Source organism: Gadus macrocephalus, chromosome 6 (genome assembly GCF_031168955.1).
Source record: "Gadus macrocephalus chromosome 6, ASM3116895v1".
NCBI lineage: Eukaryota > Metazoa > Chordata > Actinopteri > Gadiformes > Gadidae > Gadus > Gadus macrocephalus.
In genome coordinates, this window is record NC_082387.1 from 13,755,153 (window position 1) to 13,783,043 (window position 27,891).

At 43.9% G+C, this 27,891-nt stretch overlaps 2 protein-coding genes across 4 annotated transcripts in view; both read right to left on the reverse strand.

Annotated features, from left to right (window-relative positions):
- The window catches only part of si:dkey-40c11.2 (drebrin-like protein A), a 30,463-nt gene extending 15,336 nt beyond the window's left edge, over positions 1–15,127 (reverse strand). The window contains exon 1 of the mRNA XM_060053476.1: positions 14,737–15,127. Within this exon, the coding sequence (XP_059909459.1) occupies positions 14,737–14,831 (95 nt within the window). The 5' untranslated portion in view covers positions 14,832–15,127. The remainder of the gene's footprint in view (positions 1–14,736) is intronic.
- A 6,266-nt stretch (positions 15,128–21,393) lies between these two features.
- The window catches only part of rhobtb4 (Rho related BTB domain containing 4), a 37,807-nt gene continuing 31,309 nt past the window's right edge, over positions 21,394–27,891 (reverse strand). For all 3 annotated transcript variants that reach the window (XM_060054282.1, XM_060054281.1, XM_060054280.1), the window contains 4 exons: positions 27,711–27,861; positions 27,166–27,254; positions 26,851–26,956; positions 21,394–26,205 (listed from right to left, as the gene is read on the reverse strand). In XM_060054282.1, coding sequence (XP_059910265.1) covers positions 26,024–26,205; positions 26,851–26,956; positions 27,166–27,254; positions 27,711–27,861 — 528 coding nt within the window. In that variant the 3' untranslated portion in view covers positions 21,394–26,023. The remainder of the gene's footprint in view (positions 26,206–26,850; positions 26,957–27,165; positions 27,255–27,710; positions 27,862–27,891) is intronic.

The window sequence follows — 27,891 nt, forward strand, 5'->3', positions numbered from 1 at the left end:
GAAGGAGAGGGGAGGGGAGGGGAGAAAGAAGAGTGAAGGTAAGAGTAAAGTGCTCCAAACACCAATGCTCAAGCGAAGAGGGCAAGCAGCAGCAGAACTTTTGCTTTCAAATAGAAGGCACATTAAATCCCATCCAATCTCATCCAGATGACTCAAACAGATCAACAACACGCATTTAAAACGGTAGGCGGAAGCAGAATAAATATACGCCTTGCACTCCACAATGGTTTTCAGCTCTGACTGCGGTTAGGAAGGTTCATTGACCAACGTACGAGCGGGATAAAAGTGAATGTGCTTTAAGTGTGCAGTTTGTACATGTGGTCCTTGTATGTTTAAGCCTTAACAAAAGAAAGAAAGAATAGTGGAATAAAGACAAGGGGAGAGAGAAGGGCAGAGAAGAGAAACCCCATGCAGAGAGAAAAACAGACATCAAGGCCTGAAACATTGGTCCTGCAATATCTTTCAATCAAATACACACGCAGACACTCTGTGTGTGTGTGTGTGTGTGTGTGTGTGTGTGTGTGTGTGTGTGTGTGTGTGTGTGTGTGTGTGTGTGTGTGTGTGTGTGTGTGTGTGTGTGTGTGTGTGTGTGTCCACTACCACACACACATTGATTCTGTATACATAGATAGAACACACAGGGTAATTCAAGTGCATTGCACAGACAGGACCAAGCCAATAACAGCAGGGTGGGTTTACTTTGGAGGACACCTGAAGCCAAGAACCTTTCCTATGATAAATGTAAACAGAGACTCTCTCTCTCTCTCTCTCTCTCTCTCTCTCTCTCTCTCTCTCTCTCTCTCTCTCTCTCTCTCTCTCTCTCTCTCTCTCTCTCTCTCTCTCTCTCTCTCTCTCTCTCTCTCTCTCTCTCTCTCTCTCTCTCCAGATGATAAGGATCTTGCTTAGCCTCCCCCTGTGCAGTGGATTCATTTGTCTTTGAAGTCTCACCTTGACGTGTTACACCGTTTTACTGCACAGGCCAATTTTATATTTTTATATATTTAATTTTTATTCTTACAGATACAATCCATGGCTCCCATCCTTTTAGTTCCAGCCAAAGAGGAATGCAGAGGTGATATCCCTTCATGCCTTTATGAACTTTAATATATTAACACTTTTTTTCTTCAAACATGAAGAGATCTATGTTTGCTGCTGTCCATATTCAACAAAACTTTAGTAAAAATTAGTTAACCGTCACACAAGACAACACATGAAATCCAAAGGGGTTGCCAATACGACAGCTGTTCAGCAGTATGTACCTAAACAACACAGAGAATATTGTTAGTGTGGGCATTGTTAGTGTGTCCTCGTATAGTAACGTAACTTTTTCTGCATGTCCACATCTGAGTGTATCATGTATAAAAACATACATATATATATAAAGGTTTCCTCAACCTTTCACGCACACAAGCGATATCTCACCTTTCTGTTTCCCATTAGTCAACTACACTGGGTCTGGATGTACTCTCTCTACCTACCCAGTCTGTCTTCTTGACAGAAACACCTTGCGGGCCATAGGTACGGGATTTAACGGGATTTAGTCATTTATTCATTTGTTGCCAGCAGGGGAGAAGAGAGATTTAAACACATGCTGCAGATAAAATGTGCACACAGAGTACACCGGAATATATGGTGAGACTGGACTGATCACTCCACAGGCACAGAACAAAGATCTCCCCAGACAGAACCCTGCCCTCCCTCTCTATGTCTGACTCTCTTTCTCTTTGCTTGGGCTTTTGCTATGACTGGTCATCGTTTTATCTTCCCTCTCCCCATCATTTCTTCCTCTGTTTCTCTTTTTCACTCTCTCACCCTCTCTCTCTCTCTCTCTCTCTCTCTCTCTCTCTCTCTCTCTCTCTCTCTCTCTCTCTCTCTCTCTCTCTCTCTCTCTCTCTCTCTCTCTCTCTCTCTCTCTCTCTCTCTCTCCCAGGTGCTACATTGAATGTATATCTGTTTCTCCCTCAACAGCCTGGGATGGGCCAGGGATGGCAGAGACATCCCTAAAACACCCTATGATTGTCTCCTCCTACCCATAAAACCCCTGTCAATCTGTCAGTTGAGGAAAGCAAGTACATGCTTTCCCTTGAATTTCCTTATAAGCGCTGACCCTAGTCCCTGGAGGCCTACCCACTACTGAAGAGCCTACAGTGAAGACCACCACTTCACATGAACCATAAAAGCCATCACAGCCGATGGTGTGAACCTACTTAAAAACACTATTCCCCCTGTTTACCCGTCGCTTGAGTTCAAACTTTGAGAACCTAAAATATGGACACATTGGTTTGGCGGGAGCCTGGAACCTTCTCAGTAAGAGGCAGCAGGTTCCCATATCCAACCAAAGATCACCGCCGGTCGCCCAAACAGTCGAACCGCTTCTTCCTTTGTGTCGCTCCCTAAGTAGGTGATGAGGGGTGGATGTGAAGGGGATGTAGGCTTTGTTTACATGAAAACCTTTCTGCGCTGAGCAGAGAACCGGGAGCAGACCTGCACGTTAGAGATGTGCTGATGGAGAGTGATAGCAAGAAGGAAACCGGGACAGAGTGAGTGGTGATAGCGTTCATGGTCATGGTGTAGTTGGGGTTCATGGTCAATAAGAAGACCATTGTTGCAAGAAAACTTTGTCAATCGATTGAGAGGAGATACCCTGAAACTCTCCCTAAATATTATACAATTCTTATAATGGAATATGAGTTAATCTGCAGACCTGCCAACACGACAACACATTTGAAATCCAAAGGTGTTTCCAAGAAGACTGTTCACCATCGTGTACCAAGACAACACAGATAAGAGCTTAAGCAGGGTAGATTATCAATGCTTGTTAGGTCAAATAATTTGAATGACTAATCAAATTTTTTGCATGTCTGCAACTTTACTTATGTGTACTTATGCACCTGACTCAGTCCTTCTTTCTTTTGAAGCATTATGACAAAGAACCACACCTGTTCACACTCTCTCTCTCTCTCGTTCTCTCTCACACGAAGGAATGCACCTGTTTTAACACACCTGTGTTCACATAACCAAATGCAACAATTACTCCTCTTTGAACTTCTGAAAAGTCCCAATCCTCAAATTAAATAAATCAATAGGAAGATGAAACGTGGAAACGGCTGTCTTTTCGTTTTACACTCATTACATTTGACACGCATTTCAACTGCCAATGGAAATATATGATTAAATGATCTAAGCACTGTTACCTTCATCGATTCTGACTTATATGACCTATTATTAAGAGAATATAGTGATCAGTAGAATATCAACAGGGAGAATAGTGGGGCTCTTTAACACAGCACAGAGCAATGAGTCAATAGAAGGCTTGTTTTGTTGTCATGACCACAGTAAAATCATTCATACCTGTCTAATCCCAGGTGAGCAAAGGACTGTTCCAGACGCATCCTACTTGGGAAGCTACTGCATGTTATATGAAAACCATTTTTAAGGACACACAAGTTTATTAACACTATTAATAATTTATCTTCCAATCACTCAATCTCTGAATCTCCCAAAAAACGGTAGATCAAGGTAAATAAACACGAAAATGTGATCTCATCTTAACCCATAAGCTCATGGTACAAAGCGCATGGCTAGGAAGTGGTGTCCGAAGACCCAATATGTTCTACAGGGACTGCGGTGGAGAGATGGTGGAAGAGCTGGCTTACGGTAATACCTTCAGTAAACCTTTGGCAGAGTCCCCTTGCTATAGTGTTGGCGTGATGCCGGTGCTAGGCCTAATAGAGAGCCCTGCCAAGTCCTCATTGACATGTTTATACTGACCAAACACAAACTTAGTGAAGGTTGGACCGGAACTGGCCCGACTGGACACAGAGGCCGGCTGACGTGTGTGCGCACACACACGCACACACACACACACAAACACACACACACACACACACACACACACACACACACACACACACACACACACTCAAACACAGAGCCAGTATATTTAATTTAGGTCAGTAAACCAATCAATCAATAAAGCCTTAACTTGTTAAGTAATAATTGGTTTACTCCAGAATAGAGCTGTCAGTTAAACGCGTTATTAACGGCGTTAACGCAAACCAATTTTAACGGCGTTAAAAAAATTATCGCACGATTAACGCAAATATTTTATTAACAAAAAAAAAAAAAAAAGTTTTTTTTTTTTTTTCTTTGGCTCAAAACAAAGAAGCAGTAGCCTGACTGCTATGTTCAAATGACATTTGTTCAAAGCAGTCGTTTAATTGCACTATAGGCTCTTTTTTTGTATCGTCCTGTTTTGATCAGTATATGCCAATGTTGTTATCAATAAAAAATCATTTGCACAAGACAAGCCGATGCACTTCACCATGTTGATAAGAGAATTAAAATGAGAAGAATTATGGGACAAAAAAATCAAGGGATATTTAGCATAGAAAAATAATTTGCGATTAATCGTGAGTTAACTATGACATTAATGCGATTAATCACGATTAAATATTTTAATCGCTTGACAGCTCTACTCCAGAAGCAAAGCCTCTGACGACCATTTGGCACAGGATTGTTCATGGAGTGGATGATACTAGACAGGCTTTCCTCTGCTTTGTGACGTGTTTCAGTGCAACATCAACACGATTATTTCTTTCATTTCATGATTAATGACAAGATTTATGATAATGTTTTTTTGTTGCATATCACACAGATATGAAATATGATATCATTGGAGGTAGTCATTTCATTTGCAAGTTTCTGCTGCGCTAATTGACTCAGTCAATAAACCACAGGTGTTTCCCATTTCCTAATCAGCCTTTTACTGGCTGTAGCCGGATCCGATAGCAACATGACAAAGAGATTGGACGTCACTGGAGGCAACATAACCAACATAACTTCACCATTTGTAACCGGATAAATCAAACGCAATGAGGCTTGAATAGTTGGGTGGATGTGGGGGTGTGTGTTAACAAGTAGCAGAAGGGAGGAGGAGGAGGAGGAGGAGGAGGAGGAGGAGGAGGAGGAGGAGGAGGAACAGCGTCTGGAATGTATGATTGAAAAGGAGGATGAAAAAAAACACCCAGATAATTAGAGAATGACAAAGTAAACAAATGGATAATTAAATGTGTACCAAGGACCTGGTGTGTGTGTGTGTGTGTGTACTGTGTGTGTGTGTGTGTGTGTGTGTGTGTGTGTGTGTGTGTGTGTGTGTGTGTGTGTGTGTGTGTAAATTTGACAGGATAAGCCTTACTATGATTAAAAAGACAACTATTGAACATTTGCAGAAAGTGATAAGTGTTGCACCGTTAGTTCAGCAGGAACCATCCGGCGGTCAGTTTAAGTGTTACTGCCCATGAGGATGTGCGCAGGCTGGACAACTGTCAGTCTCGTGTTACAAGGATGGGCTGCTTCATAGATGACCACAGTCTCCATCTGGGTGAGCAGAACTGAACGTGTCCCAATCATTTCACTCCTTGTAACATAACACTAACTGTGTGTGTGTGTGTGTGTGTGTGTGTGTGTGTGTGTGTGTGTGTGTGTGTGTGTGTGTGTGTGTGTGTGTGTGTGTGTGTGTGTGTGTGTGTGTGTGTGTTTTTTTTGTGGCATACAAAAGTATGCAATATTTAACAGCATGCAATGAACGTTTATAGCATTCCAAATGTACCATAGTGTCTAATAATAACTACCAGTTAGTGAGTAAGTGTTGTTTTTAAACAGAATGACAAATACGATGTCAAGTCATTAAAAAGGTAATGGGCTATTTCAGTGAAAAGAAAGGAAATGGTCTAGACTGTGAGTGTGTGTGCGTGTGTGTGTCGCTGTGCTTGTAAGGTGTTTTACACAGCAAAATGGTAGTTCCAGTTGGATTTGATCGCTCAAAATTAAAACTTTGCAGAACTTAATGGTACTTTAATTAGAAAAATGCAATCATAAATTCACTCCTTAGGAGTATGAATCCCCCATGTAGTGAAAAAAAATAATAAATGCGATACTTCCGATAATGCTCACGTTTGATCCAAGTGCAGCAGGGAACAAAAAGACCAAACGGAACCGTAAAACAATACTTTGGCTTCTGATCAGTCTGCAGCTCCCACCAGAGGGGAGGGGGGGGGGCGGTATTCAGCAGTGACGGGGATGGTCTTGGGTTGTTATAAAAGTGGCCCAACACGGAGTGAAAAGGTGCCTGGAGTAGCTCTCGTACTGGGGACTTTTTGAGATGGTGAAGATGAATGCATTCAGGAGGTGGAAAAAAATGACAGCTCCACACTGTTCCATGGGCTCAAACTGGGGGAGAAACGAGGAGACATTGGAGGGGGGTGGGGGGTGGGAGATTCCATAGTGTAGGGAGGGGGAGAGGGTTTCAGGGCCACACACATTGGGGGGAGACAGACAGTGTGTTTTAGAGGCATGCCAAGGGGCCAGGGGACTATGTGTTTATGGGGGTCTAGCGGTGTCCCTATGGGGGGATTACAAAGGATCTGCCACGGGGTGGATTGTTACCGCACTTTAGGAGATCGCCCAGAAAGTATACGGAAATTAAGGAAAGGGAGGAAGGAAAAGGCTACAGGGTGCCATATTTATAGTGATTGCACCTGGTAATATATACTACACACATATGTATGGAGGTGAGAGGATAGGAAAGTTGAAGAGGAGAGGGGGAGTGGGGAGAGGAGGAGAAAGAGAGGGGAGAGGAGAGGATAAGTGAGGAGAGGATGAGGGAGGAGAGGAGAAGAGAGGAGAGGAAAGAGAGGGGAGAGGAGAAGAGGGGAGAGGAGAAGAGTGGAGAGGATAAGTGAGGAGAGGGAAGGAGGAGAGGAGGAGAGGAAAGCAGGTGAAGAGGAGTAGTGAAGAGAGGAGAGGAGAGCCGTGTGGAGAGGAGATCCGAGGAGAGGAGAAGGAATGAGAGGAGCGGAGATGACAAATGGGCCCCCTCTAAAGTAGCGGCCCTCTGGGAATGCTCTGGCATTTCCTGTGCATGTTGTCCTACACTGCTAAATGCACACACACACACACACACACACACACACACACACACACACACACACACACACACACACACACACACACACACACACACACACACACACACACACACACACACATACACAAACAAAAATTCATACTTGAGATATGAGCTCCCTTCCCAATAACACATTTATGGGGCGGGAAGAAAAGACCCGCCCTCTTGTGCCAGTTCCATCAAATAAACCCAACAAACTCCCAAGTGTCAAAACAATGCTAATTTGGCTTTCTTTAGTATTTCTTTCCCCACACCACCTGTCCACGTATAATTTCCTGTTATCCACATTCCCACTTTCGTCTTTAACGACATTTGATTTAGTCACTCGATGTTAACTTGTTCTCCATCACAACAGTGTGTTTCCTTTCTCTCGGCCAATGCCCCTTATCCTCTTCATCCCCTCTTGTCCCTCATCATCATCAGCAGCAGCACACACTCCCTCCTTCTCGCCCACTTCCCTCCAATTAAGTCTTCACAAACATCCATCTCCGCTTTCCCACCAAGGGGTTGTCATGGGCTACAGAGAGCTTCCCCCTCCCCCAACATACACACACACACAAACACGAACACACACAAACACACACTCGCCCCGTCTGAACTTGCAGCTTAATCTCACCACTAGTGATGAACAAACAAGGCAAAAAAAAAAAGCAGAACTAAGAGAAAGGAGAACAGGGCCCATGCCTGAACTGAATAAACCAGTGCTCAACTTCAGCAAGATTAAACAGTAAAACATTGAACTGTCCGAGATAGCGTTATCTGCCATTGTTACCGTGGTGCGGTGTGCCAGACTAAAACACCCAACATACTTTGCAAATACAGCTGATGATACTGGAAACTTTATGGGTCTGGGGAACAAAAAAATGTGTTAAAGATGGCAGTTTCCCTGTGTGTGTGTGTGTGTGTGTGTGTGTGTGTGTGTGTGTGTGTGTGTGTGTGTGTGTGTGTGTGTGTGTGTGTGTGTGTGTGTGTGTGTGTGTGTGTGTGTGTGTGTGCAGAGACTAGAGCTAGAGAGAGAGAAAGGGTATTTGAAATGGGAGCAATAAAATCTATTTGTCAGTGCATATGGACGGAGTCATACATCCTGGTGTTGACGTTGAGAGCAGTTAGAGAGTTGAGTTCTGAGATGACTCAAAATAGGATTCTTGTCACAACCTAGAACAAGTTAGCATTATCAAGATAAGGTAAGTGATTTGTTGATGTGGTCCAGAAACCCCTGATGTCGTACATCAAAACCTTTTTTATTTTTTAGTACAGAAATGGACACCGCTGATGTCACTCAAAAGTACAACCATTACCCTAAAGTATAGCCTTTGAGACTGTGTACGTGTGTGTGTGTGTGTGTGTGTGTGTGTGTGTGTGTGTGTGTGTGTGTGTGTGTGTGTGTGTGTGTGTGTGTGTGTGTGTGTGTGTGTGTGTGTGTGTGTGTGTGTGCGCCTGCCTGCCTGCCTGCCTGCGTGCGTGCGTGCGTGCGTGCGTGCGTGCGTGCGTGCGTGCGTGCGTGCGTGCGTGCGTGCGTGCGTGCGTGCGTGCGTGCGTGCGTGCGTGCGTGTGTGTGTGTGACCGTCCCCCACCACCAGCTCCACCTCTTGGTCGAGGCGTGAGCCTGCCGTGTGGTGTAGCTGCTGGAGGTGATGTCATGCTGTCACGGCAACAACAACAACAGCGAACCCGCGGTCACCCTATCCGCATGATCAGCGGCCATCAGCACTCTGTCACCCGGGACAGGAAGGCCTACCTCCAGCCAGCAGTCACTTGATTGGTCCTATTTAGCAGACAGTGTCCCCATCCATGTCATGGGTTGTCTTTGAAGTAGATAGAAAAGTTAATATTTTATTTTTGTTCTACTGATGTAAGCAAAATAATTGAATGCATGTATTTATTAATAATTGAATGTCTGCTTAATTAAGCCTAGGTCTTTTCTGCTTAATTAAGCCTAGTCATCTCAGATACATTTCAGTCATTTCAGAGATATTCAGGAGCAGGTCAGGATGAGGTGCCAGCATGGACAATCCATGTTACCATTGGATTCGACCCCATCAGTGTTCGACACACTCTTCTAAACTATACTTTTCTCCAATAATTTCTTTTTTTACTTTGAGGCTAAATTGTACGCTATTATATGGCTATGTGTTATTCACTTCTTTAGACACCATGTATTTTCTGCATGAGTGTGTGTGAGTTCATGTGTTTCTATGCAAGAATCTCAGCATAATAACCAGACGAAATTTTCTCCCCTCTCCTTGTTCGAATAACCACAGCGCTACAGATGTTTTTCGACAGCTGCAGGACACGCCCTGTGTGTAATATCTTGCTGTCTCTGGGTTAAGTAGTTATGTAGAACGGAACAAGGCTTCCCCGTCGTGCCAATTTCCATCCTTTCGAAGCGTTTGCATGGAGAAATGTCTCTGGCACAACAGGGACGGAGTCAAAGTTTCCAGGGGGGAAGAGAGTTTAATGGTCTTTATCTTGGAGGACTTGCGAAAACAATCACTTATTTATTGTGTTCTATGCCATTGGGCAATGAAAGGGCAGAATTCCAGCAGAAACAATGTGCAGAGGATATTTGGATAGAGGTCAACTCTTCTGGCACATTGTTATGAACAAAAGCTGGGCTTGCTGAAAGGTCACACATTGAAAACGCTGACTGTACGATTTCATGGATCTTTGTCTAGAACTCTACACAAAATTGAATTAATAAAAAAAACAGATACTGTCTGACCTCTTTCTTTTCTGGGCATAGGCTTTTTCATTCGGGCTACACCTCGTAGCACAGAAAGCAACAATTCCAAATTGTAAATACTGTTCGATAGGTCAACATTATTTACCATTTCATCATTCCGATGATGCCGGTAGTTATAGCCTAAACTCAAAGCAATTTGGGATCCATTTGGACTCCTAAACAATTTACATGTTCAGACCCACCTACAGAGAGAGAGCGAGAAAGAGGGGGAGTGAGCACGACAAAGAAAGAGGGAGGCAGCCATGTCTCAACATGTCTGTTGGCTGCTATTACCCAGAAGCATCATATTAGACCCACGTGAATCTGAACAACGTTTAAAAGAGCAATAGGCGGTCGTTGAGAGATTACTCCTCCCTAAAGATAGAACCCTGTAAAACAGCCATTACCCACTGTTGTCATCATAGCAAACCGACTGCCACCCAGATACTTGGGAGAAGACAGAGAGAGAAAGACAGGGAGACAGAGACGGAGCAGTGATACAGTCTAAATGTCCCTTTGACTTCTCACCGACATTGACGGATATATCAAAGGGCAATCAGACACGCCTTTGTGATCCTTCATCTGTGTGACAAAGCAGTGCCTGGCTTTCTGAAGCCTTATCCCGCAGCACCAAAGGAGACACGCCCAGCCTTCCCACCAGTGGGCTGTGCCAGAGGCAGAGTGTGAGGAAGCCGTCACTCTATCTTTGCTTGTCGTCTCCGTTGTTTCCTCGCCAACAATAGCGGCAGAGGGGAAAAAATACCTTTTTAATGATCAGCAAAACCGCAATAGGCTAACCCTAACCAATAGGCTAGGAAGAAGCTACTTTCAGATCTAGACCACTGGAAAGGCTTCCCATGGTCTGGTGTATTTGCGCAGAGAAATTATATTCTCTCTACTATTATTATATATCTCTACTAATGCTAGAAATCGATGTGCTCAGAGAAATGCTATAGGAGTTGAATGTAACATTTGTATTAGTACTATTGGAATTATTATTTATAAACAGTAACATACAGGCGATCGGGTGAGAGAGAGGCCATGCCCGACTAAAGGTAAGACAGAGGGTAGACTCCTGACAGAGACTACACACTCTCACACACCAAAACAAACACATCTCCGTAGACAGAGACTACACACTCTCACACACCAAAACACACCCTCACCCCGCCCCCACCCTCACCCCCGACCGCCCAGGTGTGTTCCGTCCAACGGTTTTGCTGTAACTCTAGAACGTGGAACCTTTTGGGTTACTCTTAATCATGCATGAGGCTGCGGAGACTCTGGCAGGCACAGCCGCGACGCAAACGCCCCAGGCCTGTACGCAATGTGGAAATAAAAGCCCACATCATTTGTCTGTGCAAGTTGCGTTCTTTCACAGGAGCTTTGAAAAGCCCTGATGGCAACAAGAGAGGTGACACTGAGACATTAATGGTGCTCATTTAAGAGGAATGAGGCAGGTTGATAACTTGATCTCCCACAGCCAGTCAAATTAGATTGATGACTATCAAGAAGGGGTAGAAAGTAATTAAGCTACAAACTATGCATTTTCCCTTTGCTTGATATTTTTTAGGTAAATATTATTATTCTTTGGGACTTCTGAAGCTGACACAACACTGAAATCAATATTTATAGGAAACTCAGAGTCCCAACTTATCTTCAATTAGACATGTGGCAATCATTATAATGGGGGGGGGGCATTTTTAAACGAACGGAGAGGCTGCTGACTGGTACTTAGTTTGTTTTGGGTTGTCGTTTTTTTTTACATTTAACCAATGTTTATGAATTGCTTGTGCAAAAGACATTACAATCGGGATGAAACCATTAATTTAATCGGAGAATATGAATTTACTCGTTTAGATCCCAACCACGTAGACCCGAAATAAAAACCTAATAGAGGTTGATGTCTTCAACAACTTGTAGTTGTTTTTTTAGCGAGAGAAAAAGGGAGAGAAAGAAAGAGAGTTCTGACTATGATCACTGCGGCAAGGATGTGTGTACATGATGCATTGAAAATACTACAACTTGACTTGCTGGCTTAATATGCCAAGTCATATTATCTTATAGGCAGCAGACATTCAGGTCTTGGTTGTCAAGATTTCAAACATTGAGCAATACATTACAATAATGATTGTAATTTCAGGAAGAGCAGACACAAGTTATCTCTATGAAATCTGCTGGTGCCCATGACTTAGTGAGCCTGACGACCAATGGTGAATAGTTGAATACTACACTATCCCGCGCAGTCTGAGATTTATTTAAATGTGTCAGTGTCTCTCCAGAATCAATGAGTCAGGAGTATGTTTGAAAAAGCTGTTTAAAAAATAAGCTGTATTTGGCAGTGTGGGGATTCATCAGGGAACCACAGATGTCTGCAAACAGCTATTTTCACCTTACAAATATCAACAGACCTGTCTTCGAATAAATACCCACAGGATTATTGCTTGGCATTTAAGGACTATTAAAAAGTGTTTTGAGTGTATCCCTACTCTGTTGAAATAGTTGTTGAGCTTTTAGTCAAACCAGCCCAGGACACTGTACCTATTGTTGATTTGGAATTAAGAAGCAAAGGGCCTGCATGCAATTTTCCATAAATGGGGATTTTTACGCAAGACATTTTTGGCAGAGATCTTCACGACTTTTGTTGCTGAATAGAATGAAAAGTATTTCCTGTTGGACAGCATTGTTTAATGTTCTCGGGACCATTAATTCTCTCTCTGAGGCTGTAGACTCTGTGGCTTTCTGTCTCTATCTGTCTCTTTCTCTCTGTCTCTCTAGCTCTTTTAAGGATACACACATCTGTGTGCATATGTGGTTGTGCATGCGCGCGCCTTGTGCGACTGTGTGTTTAGGCAGAGCCAGTCCTCAGAGGTCTGGGAGAGTGAGGACAGACCTCCGCAGCTCTGTGAATAGAGGGGCTGTGAGAGAGCAATGCATTGAGATCGCTCTGCTATTCTTCAGGGCTCCCCAACAAAGCGCCTGTTTCCCATTCACGACACAAGGAAGGTCATTAGATAATGCACGCACACACACACCCCCGGGGACACATGGGCGGTGTGGGATCAATTCCACAAATACTTCTCCACCCTCGTCAAAATACCCCCACAACACCCTCCCCCCTCCCCCTCCACCCTCCCCCTCCACCCCGATACTTACTTTTAATCTAAACACTGCAGGTGAAAATCGATTCTGCATATATAGGCAAGGCAATATGTAATTCACATGCAAACATAAACAGTCTTGAGTAAACTTCTACTATAGAGTGAAACTCGGCTCGCACATACTCAAGACCACGCTGTTGCAGAAACAGCGTGCTCCATGACATCATCTTGCCCTGCAACCTCTCTGTTTAGTCACAGCTCCTTGCATCGTCGCTGGGAGATTTCACATGGGGTGAACTCTTGTTCAGTTGTGTGTGTGTGTGTGTGTGTGTGTGTGTGTGTGTGTGTGTGTGTGTGTGTGTGTGTGTGTGTGTGTGTGTGTGTGTGTGTGTGTGTGTGTGTGTGTGTGTGTGTGTGTGTGTGCATTTGTACATATTTGTGTGTGTGTGTGTGCGTTTGTACATATTTGTGTGTGTGTGCGTTTGTACATATTGTGTGTGTGTGTGTGTGTGTGTGTGTGTGTGTGTGTGTGTGTGTGTGTGTGTGTGTGTGTGTGTGTGTGTGTGTGTGTGTGTGTGTGTGTGTGTATGTGCATTTGTACATATTTGTGTGTGTGTGTGCGTTTGTACATATTTGTGTGTGTGTGCGTTTGTACATATTTGTGTGTGTGTGTGTGTGTGTGTGTGTGTGTGTGTGTGTGTGTGTGTGTGTGTGTGTGTGTGTGTGTGTGTGTGTGTGTGTGTGTGTGTGTGTGTGTGTGTGTGTGTGTGTGTGTCTTTTCATGTGTGACCACAGTAAAAGACAAATCTAGTGTGTGGGTATTGCAACAAACAATATATGCAATGAAATAGTCATTTGACAGTGACCAAGATCATATAGGAGGCATTTCCACAATAATTGCTCTTTGAAATGGGTAACATAATTGCAGCATATCTCTTTATTTTTTTCCTAAACCTAATCAGCACTCCACTCCCCCGGGACTCCAAACAGTTTAGAAATGCAAGGGCGGGGGAGCAGGGGGCATTTATCTTCAGATAAGCAGCCATCATGTAGGTCCCCCTTGACCCGGCTCGTTCAGATATAACTTGTAATTTGTCATCACTTTGTTGATAGACCAGTCAATCACCCATGGACGGAGGAGTCGTATGGAAGGAGTGTGTGTGAGAGAGAGAGATTGAGAGAGAGAGAGAGAGAGAGAGAGAGAGAGAGAGAGAGAGAGAGAGAGAGAGAGAGAGAGAGAGAGAGAGAGAGAGAGAGAGAGAGAGAGAGAGAGATTCTTTCAAAGGAGCTGTTAGAGAATGTCGCCATCGTGATGACCGGTGTTGTTTCAAACCATCTGGCCTCTATCTTAACACATCACATGGGAATACATTCGTATTACACTATTTAGTCTGGCCAAGGCCTACTTCTCAATAGTAAAAAGTGAAGATCACACACTCCTATGTCAAGCTTGAAAGGTTCAATCTAGGCAGCAGTCCGCCCATCTCTCAGACCAGCAGCCGAGCCGTGCCAGCGAGCAGTTAACCGGCTGTCACCCAGGTGCTCTGCGCGCCGTTCCACAGGTGGACAGGCACCTGGCACGCGTCATGGAGGCGCATGGTGGGCCAAGACGCAGCCACCTCTGAAAGCTCTCCTAAAGTTTCTATCGTGAGAGATGAGGACCCCTCCACTGGCTGTATTTCGTTTAGTCACGGAAGACCTGCAAACGAAATCCCCAGATGGCGTGTCGCTGGCCTTTCCTTCCTCGTTAGATTAATTAAAACAGAGGCTCCAGTTACACAACACGAGTTCCAGTTTCTAAAGTGAAATATATCGACCAGTTCCACTGGGGGACGGTTCGGCTCTGTCCCCCGAAACTTCTATATCTAACTAGTAAAAAAAAAAATATATAGATGTTTTTATTTTTTCCAGAAGTCCACATTATATGCCATAATTAGAGTAATTACCAGTTGGTGGACGAGCGGGGATTGAGAATATCCTCCTTGGCGGTGAGCAGAGAAAGGTTGTAGGTATCGAGGTTGACCGCTGCTTGCATGGTCATGATGACAAAAGTTTCCAGACACTAACTCCCGATGCGTTCTATCTTCACTGGTCCAGTCCGTTTTAAGGTGAGGCTGTCCGCGGGAGAGTCCGACCGCCACCCGTAGAACAAGATAAATACAAATACAAACTGACGCACACAAGTCCACGCCTACCACAGGTCTGTTTTGCAATAGCATGCAAAGAGTTGAAAGTTTAAGTTCCAAATAGAGAGGAATTGCCACGGGACGCCAGCTATGTATGCAGGCGCTGCACGCTCTGCGCGGGGAGGAGGAGAGTATGGGATGGAAACAGGGAACACAGTGGAGAGAGATGGAAGAAATTTTGACCGAAGAGCCCCACCCCCTATTCTGGAGAGAAAAGCACAATAACTTCTCCGAGCGGCTGGGGCACCAGAAGAACTTCGTGTAATGACAGTCTGCAAACTCACTGTGTTGCGAGCGAGGTTACGTCTTTCTTTACGTTAAATATACATGTTCAATGAGGCCTATTCCAAATAATATAATATTCATGTTTTAGTTAAGAAGCAACGTTACAATGTATCAGAATGTTTGGCGTTGCGCATACAGCGTATGGGTGAAAACGATGTCTGAATTGGTCTGTTTATATTCGTCTCTTTGTCATAGTTCTTAGCTCATAGAGTCAGAGCAGAATTGCACGCATTGTATAGTCCGGCCGGAGCTCAAGCAGAGACAAGTTCATGGGAACTAAAAAATTAAGATCAGGGAGGCTCTTTCTCAGTGATTAAGAACCGCAGTGGCCCAGTGAGCGGCTGCCCAGTGTGGTGACACACACGCACACGCACACAAACATTACAGTATACATGCACGCACACACAGAACCACATACATAGGCCTACCACCAAACATGTAAACACACACACACACACACACACACACACACACACACACACACACACACACTCATGGCCACATTTATGAACATATACACTCTAGGATACATTTATGAACTCAAATACACACTCACCATCACACGTGCACAATTGCACACACACACATACACACTATGATGGACATATTTATGAACTCAAACACACATACACACCGCAATACGTGCACGCACGCACACACATACACACACGTATATAATTGTAACTATTGACACTGCATGCGCTTAAACAGACACAGACATTACAGTATACATGCACGCACAGACAATCACACACAGACCTACCACCCAAAAGGTATGCACACACAGACACACACACTCATGGCCATAATTATGAACTTATACACACACACTCTAGGATACATTTATGAACTAAAATACACATGCACAATCACACACACACACACACACACACACACACACACACACACACACACACACACACACACACACACACAATCATACAAACTATTGTGGACACATTTTTGAACTCAAACATACATACATACACATACACATACACACCGAAATACATGTACGCACGCACACACACGTGTGTAATTGTAACTATTGACACTGCATGCGCTTAAACACACACAGGCACCAACACGCCCACTGGGTCGGTGGAGTGGAGGCGGCATGGTTGCTGAACTCTGTCATTTACTTAGCAGTAATTCTCCTCTAATCCAGGACAGATGGGGGGGTGAATGACTTAAGTGTGATCCTTTTATTCGCTGACATGTCAGAGCTCGAAGCCAATCGACCAAACGAGCCAACCTAGGACGAGGCAGCAGGTAGAGAGTGTGTTGCTCCCACAGCGTCCCCGTGGTAATCTCTGACATGACAAGCCACTGAGGGCTGACTGTGTGACGAGCCGACACGGTGGGCAGTGGCTGGCCAGGGGCCAGTCCTCCAAGGCCGTGTCGGCATCAAACGAGCCCGGCGAAAAACACTTCCTTATAAGGCAAAAATCCTCTGTCTTGGCCCTTTGTAGATTCTTTCCGGATTCCGACGGTTTTGCATGTATTGTGATGAGGAGGTAGGAGAAGTGACCGCACTACGATTGCGTCAACTGTCACTGCTGGTTTAGTGAACATGTGTTTTCAGATGATCTCCGATGTGATGGATTACGTTAAAGTGCCAAGCATGTGACACAAACACCGTTGTACAGCAAATCATAGGTCAAAACAACCCTAAAGACAAAAGGACAAAGACACACACACACAAGGACCCAGACACACACACACACACACACACGCATAGACCCAGACATCAGCATACCAAACAAGCATTTGGAGGAACAGGGGGTTTGACATAACCCCCATTCTTCTATTATTCTTTCAACTTCCTGCTATAAGCGTCTGTCCCTGGGCCCTCCAGAGCCCCGACCCTGGACACAGCTGCAGACTGTTGGGCTGCTCTGCTTCACTTCTGAGGACTCTGGCATTTCCTCTGCTGGTGGTGGGGTGGGTGGCAGCGTCCGTTGTTATACAAGGGGGGGGGGGGGGGGGGGACCAGATCCGAGAGATTTAGAGTGTGTATGTGGGGGTATGTGTGTTTGTGTGCGTGTGTACGTGTGTACGTGTGCGTGTGTGTGTGTGTGTGTCTGTGTGAGAGTGTGTGTGTATGTGTCTGTATGTGTGCATGTGTTTGTGTGCATATTCATGGGATTCTGGACATTTTGGAGATTACTTAAGAAAACTCAAAACATAACTAACTCTCTGCCCGGCTTCCTGTCGTCTAAGAATAGCCTGAATAAACACAAGCAAGGGTGATAGAGCGTCGGGGGGTCTGTTGACCCCGAACCCCGGCTTCCTCTTTGACTCACTGCAGCTCTGTCTGTCAATTAGTGAAGCTCAAATCACGAATCCTAAGGAGACTGGGGCAAACGTGACAAGACAAACACAGCACGGCGGCCCACCGCTGCAACGCGAAGCAATGCACTCGCAACCGAGTAAAAAGGCAGTTCCTTGTTTTAACAAATTTGCCTACAAGGTGCGTGGTTCCATGGGGCATATCCAGGCTTGCATGGCAGTTTTATGTGTGTGTCCAGAGCCGACAGATGGTGATAAAGGGCTGGAATAAGTGTACTGGTTCAGAGGTCACAGGGTGTTCTTTGTCCTCCAGTGATCATTATGCTGTGTGTTTTTGATTATCGGGAAGGCGACAAGACACGCACACGCGCAGGCACACACACACATGAATGCATGCCTGTACACACGCTGATTGAAACACCAAAACACATGACCATACACCCAAACAAACACACACACATAGCATGCACACACACACACACACACACTCAGATAACACACACAGTCATTTGAAGTCGTTTTATTGGGTTTTACGACTTATATTCAACATTAGCTATTAACTAAGTATTACCCTGTAGCTGTCATGTACATTTATAATTTTGTATGATTAACTACTGGAATGCATGCTGCCTTTTGAAGGTCATCCAAGCAGGCCATATTTTAAAACATGTCAGACCTTGCTGTGACACGTAGAATGTCTCCAGTAAGGTACGATACGGCCAGGGAAGAATCAGCCTGAGGAAGCTCATTTTGGATAGAAACTAGGAAGCTGAAGCTGTACAGTAACTAGGAGGCCAAATCTGCTAGCTTTAGTATAAGCATCCTGGGCCTGCACTACAGTGTGTGACAAAAACTGCATTTTAAGTTACTAGATCACAACTACCTCACCTGGGTGGTAGGGGCAAGGTTATTGTATCTCTGTTAGAAGATACCGTCCACCATGCTTGAAATACTAGATATAACGGGGATGGTACCATTTGGTAGATAAGCAAGGGCGGAGTTTGACACGCTGACCCATCCAGAACTGTGATCTCTTCTAACATGACTAGAATGTATTTATTATTACTCCGTATTGTTTTTGTATATTTGTATATTGTCACTTGTCGCTTGCCTCTGTTTTCATTCCTTATATGGATGAAAATTAGCATATTTATCTATATCATTACATTTATAATTATATTTTATGATTTTATCTTATTTGCTCAACTCCGGCATGTTTACATCTTACTTCTTTACATCTTACATCTTTTACATCTTACATTTTTGACTGATGTTAATTGACGGGCTCTGTTCCTGTTAAATCAACAAATAAATAAATGTCCTGAGCCAGACATATAGCATAAACACACAGAGAAAGTCATACAAACAGACAGACGGACAAGAACCTAAACCATCAGAGACATAAACAGATTGTGCCCACAAGTCTCAAAGAAAGAGGCAACAGAAAGAAGGAGAAGAAGAGACTACGGGGTTTCCATGCATTACACTAAACGGGTTTGTTGTGAGTAAAACACACGATACACATCACACAACACACATGCGTTTCTCCTGCTGTAAGTGACCATAGCAGCAGAGAAAAGGAGAGTGGGAGAGAGGGAGTGGGCTCTGTGAGAATGTGGGAGTCTGCTGGCTAAGCTCTGAGGTGAGGTCACTGCTTAGCTATGCAACCTCATCCCAGCCCTGCCAGACATATCTTACCCGGGAGAATCAGTGTGTTAGCACAAACTCCATCTTTAGGTGTGTGTGTGTGTGTGTGTGTGTGTGTGTGTGTGTGTGTGTGTGTGTGTGTGTGTGTGTGTGTGTGTGTGTGTGTGTGTGTGTGTGTGTGTGTGTGTGTGTCTATGTGCTTGCATGTGTGTACGTGCTTGCTTGCATGTGTGATTTCATGTGTGTGTGTGTGTGTGTGTGTGTGTGTGTGTGTGTCTGTGTGCTTGCATGTGTGTACGTGCTTGCTTGCATGTGTGCATTCATGTGTATACGTGTGTGCTTGGTGTGCGTGTGTGTGTGCATTGTGTGCGGTTTTGTACCTGTGTGCCTGTGTATGTGCATGCATCAGTGCGTGTTTGTGTGTGCATGGGTTTTGTGTGTGTGTGTGTGTGTGTGTGTGCGTGCTAAATGTGTGTATTATGAGATAAGTTCAGACAGAAACAGTGCTGTAGAGTTGGCCCTGCTCACAAGAGGTGCTTGTGTCCCGGACAGTCTACTCCCATGTACGTGTGACGTTCCCCTGGGTTCTGCTGACTCTGGAACAGATCCATTCACGCGTCATACTGAGGCTCAACCTTACATCCAAAAGAGTCAATGCCAGGAACCAATCCAGCAGATGAAAAGCCATCCACGTGGAGGCCGCCTCCCTCTCACCGTAGACGTCCTTCCTGCCCGTCATCGAGGGGGATCTAATCCGTGAGTTATCTGTGTTCACCGACACGCGCGGTTAAATTGGATAAACAAATAAACGCTAAACCTGGGCAGTCCACCTACTTGGTCCTTCACGGCTGTGTTGTTCTTTTGGCTCTTGTGTTTGAACCATCTCACTGGGGGGGAGGGCGGGTGGGGAAATTGGATCCACATGTGGTGATGTCATGGCCCTGTCATGGTATCCCAGCCGCTGCTCAAGGAGGTTGCGGCGTTTAAGGCCATGCCACGTGTGTATGCGTGTGTTGGTGTCTCTATGTGCTTGCTTGTGAGTGTGTATGTGTGTGTGCGTGCGTGTGTGTGTGTCTGTGAGCATGTGTGTGCGTGTGTGTGTGCGTGTCTGTGCGCGTGTGTCTCTGTGTGTGTGTGCACGTGTATTTGTGCACGTGCATGTGTGTTTGTGTGTGTGTGTGTGTGAGTGAGAGGGATGGACAGAGCAGCTGACACACAGCGTCACGGTCTGTAATCAGAGCTTTTCTGAACGCCGCCCCGTGAACACACGTCAAGCCGGCTGCTCTGTGGTCACTGCCACGGGAAACACAGCAGTAAATTCACCCGTTTACTAGAATATGAAAGGAAAAAGTGGTGGTACGTCATTGCTTGGTAAGAGTTTAAGGGGGCTGTCTTGCCGGTATTATATGTTTAATGAGATGGGATACGCTTGGCTGGTGCCAGTATCAGCGCACCCACACCCACACCCATGTTCCAACCGTAGGACATCCGCACAGAATGCAGCCTCCCGCAATGGGCCTGACCATAGTGTTGTGGCCCCACCCCTTTAGGCCAGGCCAAGAAATACATGCAGCGAGCTGCAATGTGTTAGAGGAGGATGCTGGGATTCAGGAGTTTATTGGATCATATATCATTTGCCAGCTCTGAATCCTGAACCCTAGTTGTCTCACTTATAGATAGTGTGTACTGCGAGTGTATTATCATCATTGGATGCTGGCCTTGGATTGAATAGTGTGTACAGCATAAACGTGATGTCATGCTGGTTTAAGATCACTATAATCATCAAAACCTTCACCCTTGCAGGAATTCAACCTGAGATTTTGAAGAACCCCTGATGCTTTTTAGCCTCATCTGGGTTACCTCGAGTCCACCATCTTCTGTCACCTCATTGGTCCTTTATAAACATATTTGTTCCTTCACATTTAGCAAGGAAACTAATTGAAACAGTATTAGAGAAGAGATGTTTCCAATCCGGTTCAGAAATATCTAATGTGAGATTATGATTGAATGATCTAACCTTGACAATGATCCAACCCTTAATACATCATGGGTGTGGTGTAACTAACTACTCACTCAATCACTTCACTTCACTTCCATTCCTCCTTTGACATTGAACAAAACCACAAAAAATCATATCATATACCATTACAAAATGAAGACACAGCTGTACACACAATGTAAGACAGTATACCATTTCAAAAGATTACCAGACTTTATTAAAAGGTCAAACATTAGAATACTGAAATGGCAAAACTTTTTTTCCTTAACATTTTGTTATAATTTTCTAAAAATCACATTGGTTCAAAAATAATACAAAAGACCATTCAAATATTATTTTGCAGCAAAACATTCTGATTGTTGTATATAAGCCCTTAATAGAGTGAATGTGGTCTGTGCTCTTTTCGATATCTTCAAAAACCTAATCAAAACTGAAACACATGAAGGGTTAATAATAAAACAAAATAAAAGACAAAAGTGCAAAACAATATAAAGTTTATAACTTCAGAAAAATTACAGTACAGAGCAGGGATTAATCAAACAATGTTCTTTATAAATCTTTATAGTTAGCCCATATATACCATACATATAGAGTATAGCATATCCAATGCATGTTGCATCACATCTTGAATATAGCATGTTGAATGAAGTTTAAATAACGTTTATTTTTCCTAGTGAATATTTATTCTTACTCGACACAGTAGTTCAAAAGGGTGGAGCTCTTCCTGTATTTAAACTTAACATATATGACGTTATGCAGGATTGTTATACAAATTGTATTAAATAATTGCAAAAACTATTGGGAAAATATACTTGAGTTGGATGAAAAAGGAGAAAATTGTAGTTGTCTAACCGCCCGTGGTCGTAGAAGCAACATGGTATAAAAGGCATTTTACAGAAGGCTACATAATAGAAAGTGCGGGCGTTGAAATGTGTGCAAAAGGTGAATTTGTATTTTCAAAGTTGTTTAAAAAGCTGTGTTGGGGAAAGAGATCGGAAGTTTCCCCCTTGTAGCTACATGTGGCTCATTGGTGGAAACATTACATCGGAATATCAAGGAAGTTTCTGCCCATCCTCCGGTGACAGGATTCTAGAATTCCCCAACTTGCACATGGGAATGTCTCTAAAAGCCTGTCCAGCAACACATTTCACTTCCAACTCGAAGGCAATAGTTTCGGTGTTATTGTAACCATGTGGAGACCCAACTATGTGGAATTCCTTTAAAGGCACAGCAGGGATTGAAAGAAACAATGACATCTACTGTACACATAAAAAATCGAATTATTTTTTAAATAAAATACAGGGACTGCGAGTAACAATGGTTGAAAGAGTGAACAATCAAAAACCCATTCAACCAGTAGGGGTCAGTGTAATGCAAGTATTACGGTTTGAGGGAAGCTTCGACCAATTCCATTTCTCTTTACATAAACGTTGAACCTCTAGCCGAGACATGCATCATGACCAATTAGTGCTATTTGTGCTATATGCGTCTGATTCTAGACCGCGCTAAACCAAAACCGACATCGAATACATTCTTAAATATTTATTCTGCAAAATATTTGAATTTGGATTTTCCAGTCAATTACATTTTTGGAGGATTTCATTAGCTTACAATAGCTTTCAACCATTATCTTTAAATTAAATATAATTATTATTTTGTAAGCGGACAACCAGTTCTTTCTCCAAATTTGAGTGTATTCTTGTACACTCAAATGATTGTGCAATTAAGAGAACACTTTAGAGTGCTTAAGTGTATGGGGTTATCCCAAGTGGATAATACTGTGCTGTGTAGATTCTGGAGAGCAAACGTAAAGAAAGTATACACATCAAGCTAATTCTTTACACAACTTAACGTCAACAAAGAGTTCTCCCAAGAGCGAACCTTTCATAAGTTTGAAGGAGTAACAAGTCATGCCGTCACATATAAAAAGGCAGAGTCCATTAAGTAAAGATAAAAAGTGCATTCCAATACCAAACACAGTAAAAGTGACGCAAGATAAGAGTCCGACCAAAAAAAATTAAAAAAAATAAAAACAAAAACATTCCAAATAAAACCACGTTCCAAAAGTGGTTTCTGCTCCGAACACACAGGCCAGCTAGTGCTCAGTTCAAAAAATAAGGAAATAAAAATCATGCTCCAGCCTTCTCTGGGAATGAGAAGCGGTCTGACAGCATCCTAGAGAGCACCACCATCGTATTATTGCTCAGTTCATTCGGGCCCCTAACCAAGCATGGCCTCAAGCCACAAACCATGCTTTAGAGGAGACGTACAGATCAGTGGCCCTTTTGATTAGACCCCTAGGTTCCTGGAAGGATTCTGCTACTCAGGTCCCAGTTTGTAAAGCTCATAACCCCCTGTGAGGATGGCATTGTTCAAAAAGTCTAGATCTGTACGCTATAATATTAGAATGATCCCTACATGTCGAATCAATGATGTTGACCAACGCAGAAGAACATCTCAGCCAAATTCCCCAATACTACCTCCATAAAATGATGTTCTGACTTGGTGTGTCCTTTAGAAGGCCCACAAAGCCTAGAGAGTCATGGCTAAGGCTATCAAGTCTATGGGGAAATAAAAAAAAAAATTATTAATCTGACATCTTCTCCTCATTGTAATATAAATGTCTGAATCCAGAGGTATTGGATGCTGTGCATTTTTCGGACGCCAAACATATTTAAAATACTAGTCGATGGGAAGCAAGTGCGGGCCAAGGTGCCTCGGATCTCACTCTCTTTCTCTCACTCTCTTTCTATTCTTTCCTTTAAGAAGAAAGCAGCTAAATTCTCACCAGGTCTCATGAGATGCTATCTAACGTCTATTTTTGGGAGCTGTTGATAGCTGGTGGATCTCGCCACATGTTTCACACCACCCCATCCGTCTCCTATACACTGTGTCTCCTGCCCTAGCCCTCCCCATCGGAGCGGAGCAGAGAGGGAGGGTATAAAGGAAAAGAGGGCTCATAGAGAAGAATCAATGCAACCACAAGAATCCCAGCTTTCACAATCACTACCAAAGAGCCAAATAATAATAATAATAATAAAAATAATGACTACAATACTAGTAAGAGGTTATCATAGAGATACTATTACAATTCTTGGCATTTAAAGCTATATCCAAATTGCAATTTCATTCCAAAAACATCCTGATATACAGTGAAACACTACAGACCTATTTAAGGATGATTCAAACACAGCCTAATGAAATGGGTTGTTAAAATGATATTATATTCAAGTGATTTAAAATATATTCAGAAATGAATGACCTTTCAACAAATATTGCAAAACGGTATTTGGAATAGGCCAGTTATTGAATAATATTGAAAAATAACTAAACTTTACAGAATAATGTGTGCATCACCTTGTGTGAGTTCATGTGCATGGACACTATAATTAATATAAACATAATAGTGTGTGTGGATACAAACATGTACATGTGTGTGTGGTTGCTTGCATGTGTATTACTACGGAAAAGCCATTTGCACCATTTTCAATCCCAGCAGGTAGAATGGAAGGCTATGTCATTGTGTGTGGAGACTTAGAACAGACTGACACCACAATCACTACATACTGAGCCCCCTCTCCCACTCTCTGCTAGTCTGTAAGTCTGGTCGCTATTTCTTCTTTCTTTTGCTTATTTTTTTGGGGGGGGGTTCCCAAAATGAAATAAATAAAAGCAAATCACAGCTTTGGTTTTCAGTAAAGGCAAACTCCAAAAAAAAAATTTGCGAGCAAAATAATGTGTTTGTGTGTGCTTTGTGTTCTTTCAACACGGTTAAGATTATAGCAATAAAAAAGGCTCCTCGTCACCTTAAAAGTTAATTAAAAAAATAACAAAATAACAAATGAGTTCCTTATGTGAAGGTTGGTGCTTGTGCCCTGAGCGGTGCTGCCCCTAGTGGTACAGGGGTGGAAAGGCAGGCTGGCTTAGGCGATTCAACACAACCTAGTGGTCAAGGAAGGACATTGAGAAGAACACAGCTGTTCTTAGAATCTGTTCAAAGAAATTGCATCCATCATGAATCCCTGGCAGTGGTATTCAAACGGGGACTGTTCATGTCCAGGGACTGTTCACGTTGAGGGACTGTTTATGTCGACTCTTCACATCGAGCGACACTTTCGTGGAAATTAGTTCTTTGAATCCATCTCTCCAGGGAGAGTGGATGTGTGTGGGCTTGTAAAATAGTTCATGACGTCAATGGAAGGAGGTTATGAGGGTGATAACTGATAACTAATAACCACAGTTATCACTGTAGACAACAAAGAAAATGGAAAATAACCACCAAAATTAATAAAAAACCTTCTCCAAGTGATGGGAGGGGTGTTCCGGTGTTGGTGTATTAAAGTGGCTCTGAGGGTTGGACCTAGATGGATCAGCATGTGGTCAACGTGATAATCAAGTCAATAAGCAGGATGGGAAGTGGAATCAAAAGCCCCAATATCTCAGGAGGTCACTCCGGGTGGGGACGTTCTGAGTCGAGGGGAGGTGGAGGAGGAAGAGGAGGTGGAGGAGGAGGAGGAGGAGGAGGTGGAGGAGGGGGGGGGGGGATGAGGTGGAAGAGGAGGAGGAGGTCTTGTGAAAGGAGACCGAATGGTACTGAAGTGGCTCGGTGGCACACACCCACATGCTCACAGACACAAAGGCGCTCTCTCTCACTCACTCACTCTCTTCTCTGTCACACAAGCCTAAAAAATAAAGTAAAACAATCTTCTCATTCAACTACAAATCCCATGCTCACAGGTGGGGTTGGGGGGAGCAGGCAAACCAGCACATCCAAACCACTGAGCACTGGGGACATTCTGGAACGGAGTCAGGAGCCGGGGGAGCTCAGGAGACGTGGGGCGAGGAGGACGACTGGTGCCTCCAGAAGCACCAGCCCCGCTTGGTGTTCTGCTTGCGCAGGATCTCCTCCTCGCGCTCGCGCTCCTTCTGAGAGCGCAGGTAGCGGTCCTCCTCCTTCAGGAACCACACGGGAGGCCAGCGCTGCTTCTCAAAGTGCCTCTGGTTAACTACACGGAGAAAGAGAGAGAGAAACAAGGAGCAGGGGCGAGAGGGACAGGGAGAGAGAGGGAAATACAAGGAGGGGGTGCGAGAGAGACAGGGAGAGAGAGAGAGGGAAATACAAGGAGGGGGAGCGAGAGAGGCAGGGAGAGAGAGAGAGGAAAAAACAAGGAGGGGGGGCGAGAGGGACAGGGAGAGAGAGAGAGGGAAAAACAGAGACATGAGAGAAAGAGAAGGAAACACAGAGACATTAGAGAAAGAGAGGGAAATACAGAGACATTAGAGAAAGAGAGGGAAATACAGAGACATTAGAGAAAGAGAAGGAAATACAGAGACATTAGAGAAAGAGAAGGAAAGACAGAGACATGAGAGAAAGAGAAGGAAAGACAGAGACATGAGAGAAAGAGAGGGAAATACAGAGACATTAGAGAAAGAGAGTGGGATACGAGACAGAGAGCAAGGGAGATATTAAATGTTTCATACAATGGCACTTCGACAAAATGCATACTATAAAATTATTTACACAACAATTACGCAGCAGTGTAGTTGTTGAATAGTGTTGAATCACTAAAGAAACACTAGTCTGGGGTCATATGAGCTAGCAAAAGGATCAGCGTCCAACTAATAAATAATTGCAGGAGAAATATCTGTACCTTGAGACATGGCTTTCATGTCTTTAGGAAACTTGCGGCAGATGCTGTTGTAATTAGTGCATATATGGTGCAGACACCAGGCCGATAGCTGCTGAGCGTTATGGAACTGCAGATGGAGGGAACACAACACCGGGATTTAGAGATAATACAAGATTAACGACACATTAAAGATAGATTTATATCAACGGTCGAATCTAAATGAACATCCAACGAAACAGGTACTTTCTATGTGTTTTTTCTTTGACTTTGGAATACTCATGACGTATGCTAATGAGCCACATCTTCAGGCATTGGTCTATTTTTAGCAAGACACACCTGAGCCAACTCGAGGTAAGCCAACACCTGTCCGTCAATGTCTGTTCCCTTCACAGCCAGTTGGAGCAGCTCATCAACAGCATGTTGTTCTGCAGAATACGGAGACAAGCAAGCCTTCCTTATCCTGTTTGCATACAATGCTGCTGCCATAGATCTCTTGAATAGCCCATGTGAAAACATATTTTCGCTACTGAAATACGATTGTGTACCAAACCAATAATATCTGTAAAGAAACTATCAGCGGTGGACATGCTAATAAACACATATGATAAGTAATGGCAATGCAATCAAATGTTGTTTGTTTATATTTATTTTTGCTTCAGCTTTAGCTTCATAAGTAAGCAAAGAAGCACACACACTGAGTGATGCCTGTCTCAAAAACACAACTTGGCGTCTTATTTCCAGCTACATTGACCATCTGTAGTTGTTTCTGAAAAGCCACAACCTTACTTTGTTCCTACTGAGTATACTATGGCAAGTACAGAAAAGACCTAACTAAAAACCACGAAAGTGAGGAATAACAGTGCAGCGAGGGCCGAGCGTACCTGTGAGAGCCACGAGGCGGGGCAGACACAGCCTGTTGGCCAGGACGATCAGGTCGATGGGCTCCAGGCCGGGGCTTGGCGTCAGCTGGCCGCAGTACAGGAACTCCAGCACCCCATGCATGCAGGCACTGCTGGTGTCAGGTATGGAGACCTGGTGGGGGGGTGGGCAGGGGGAGAGCAA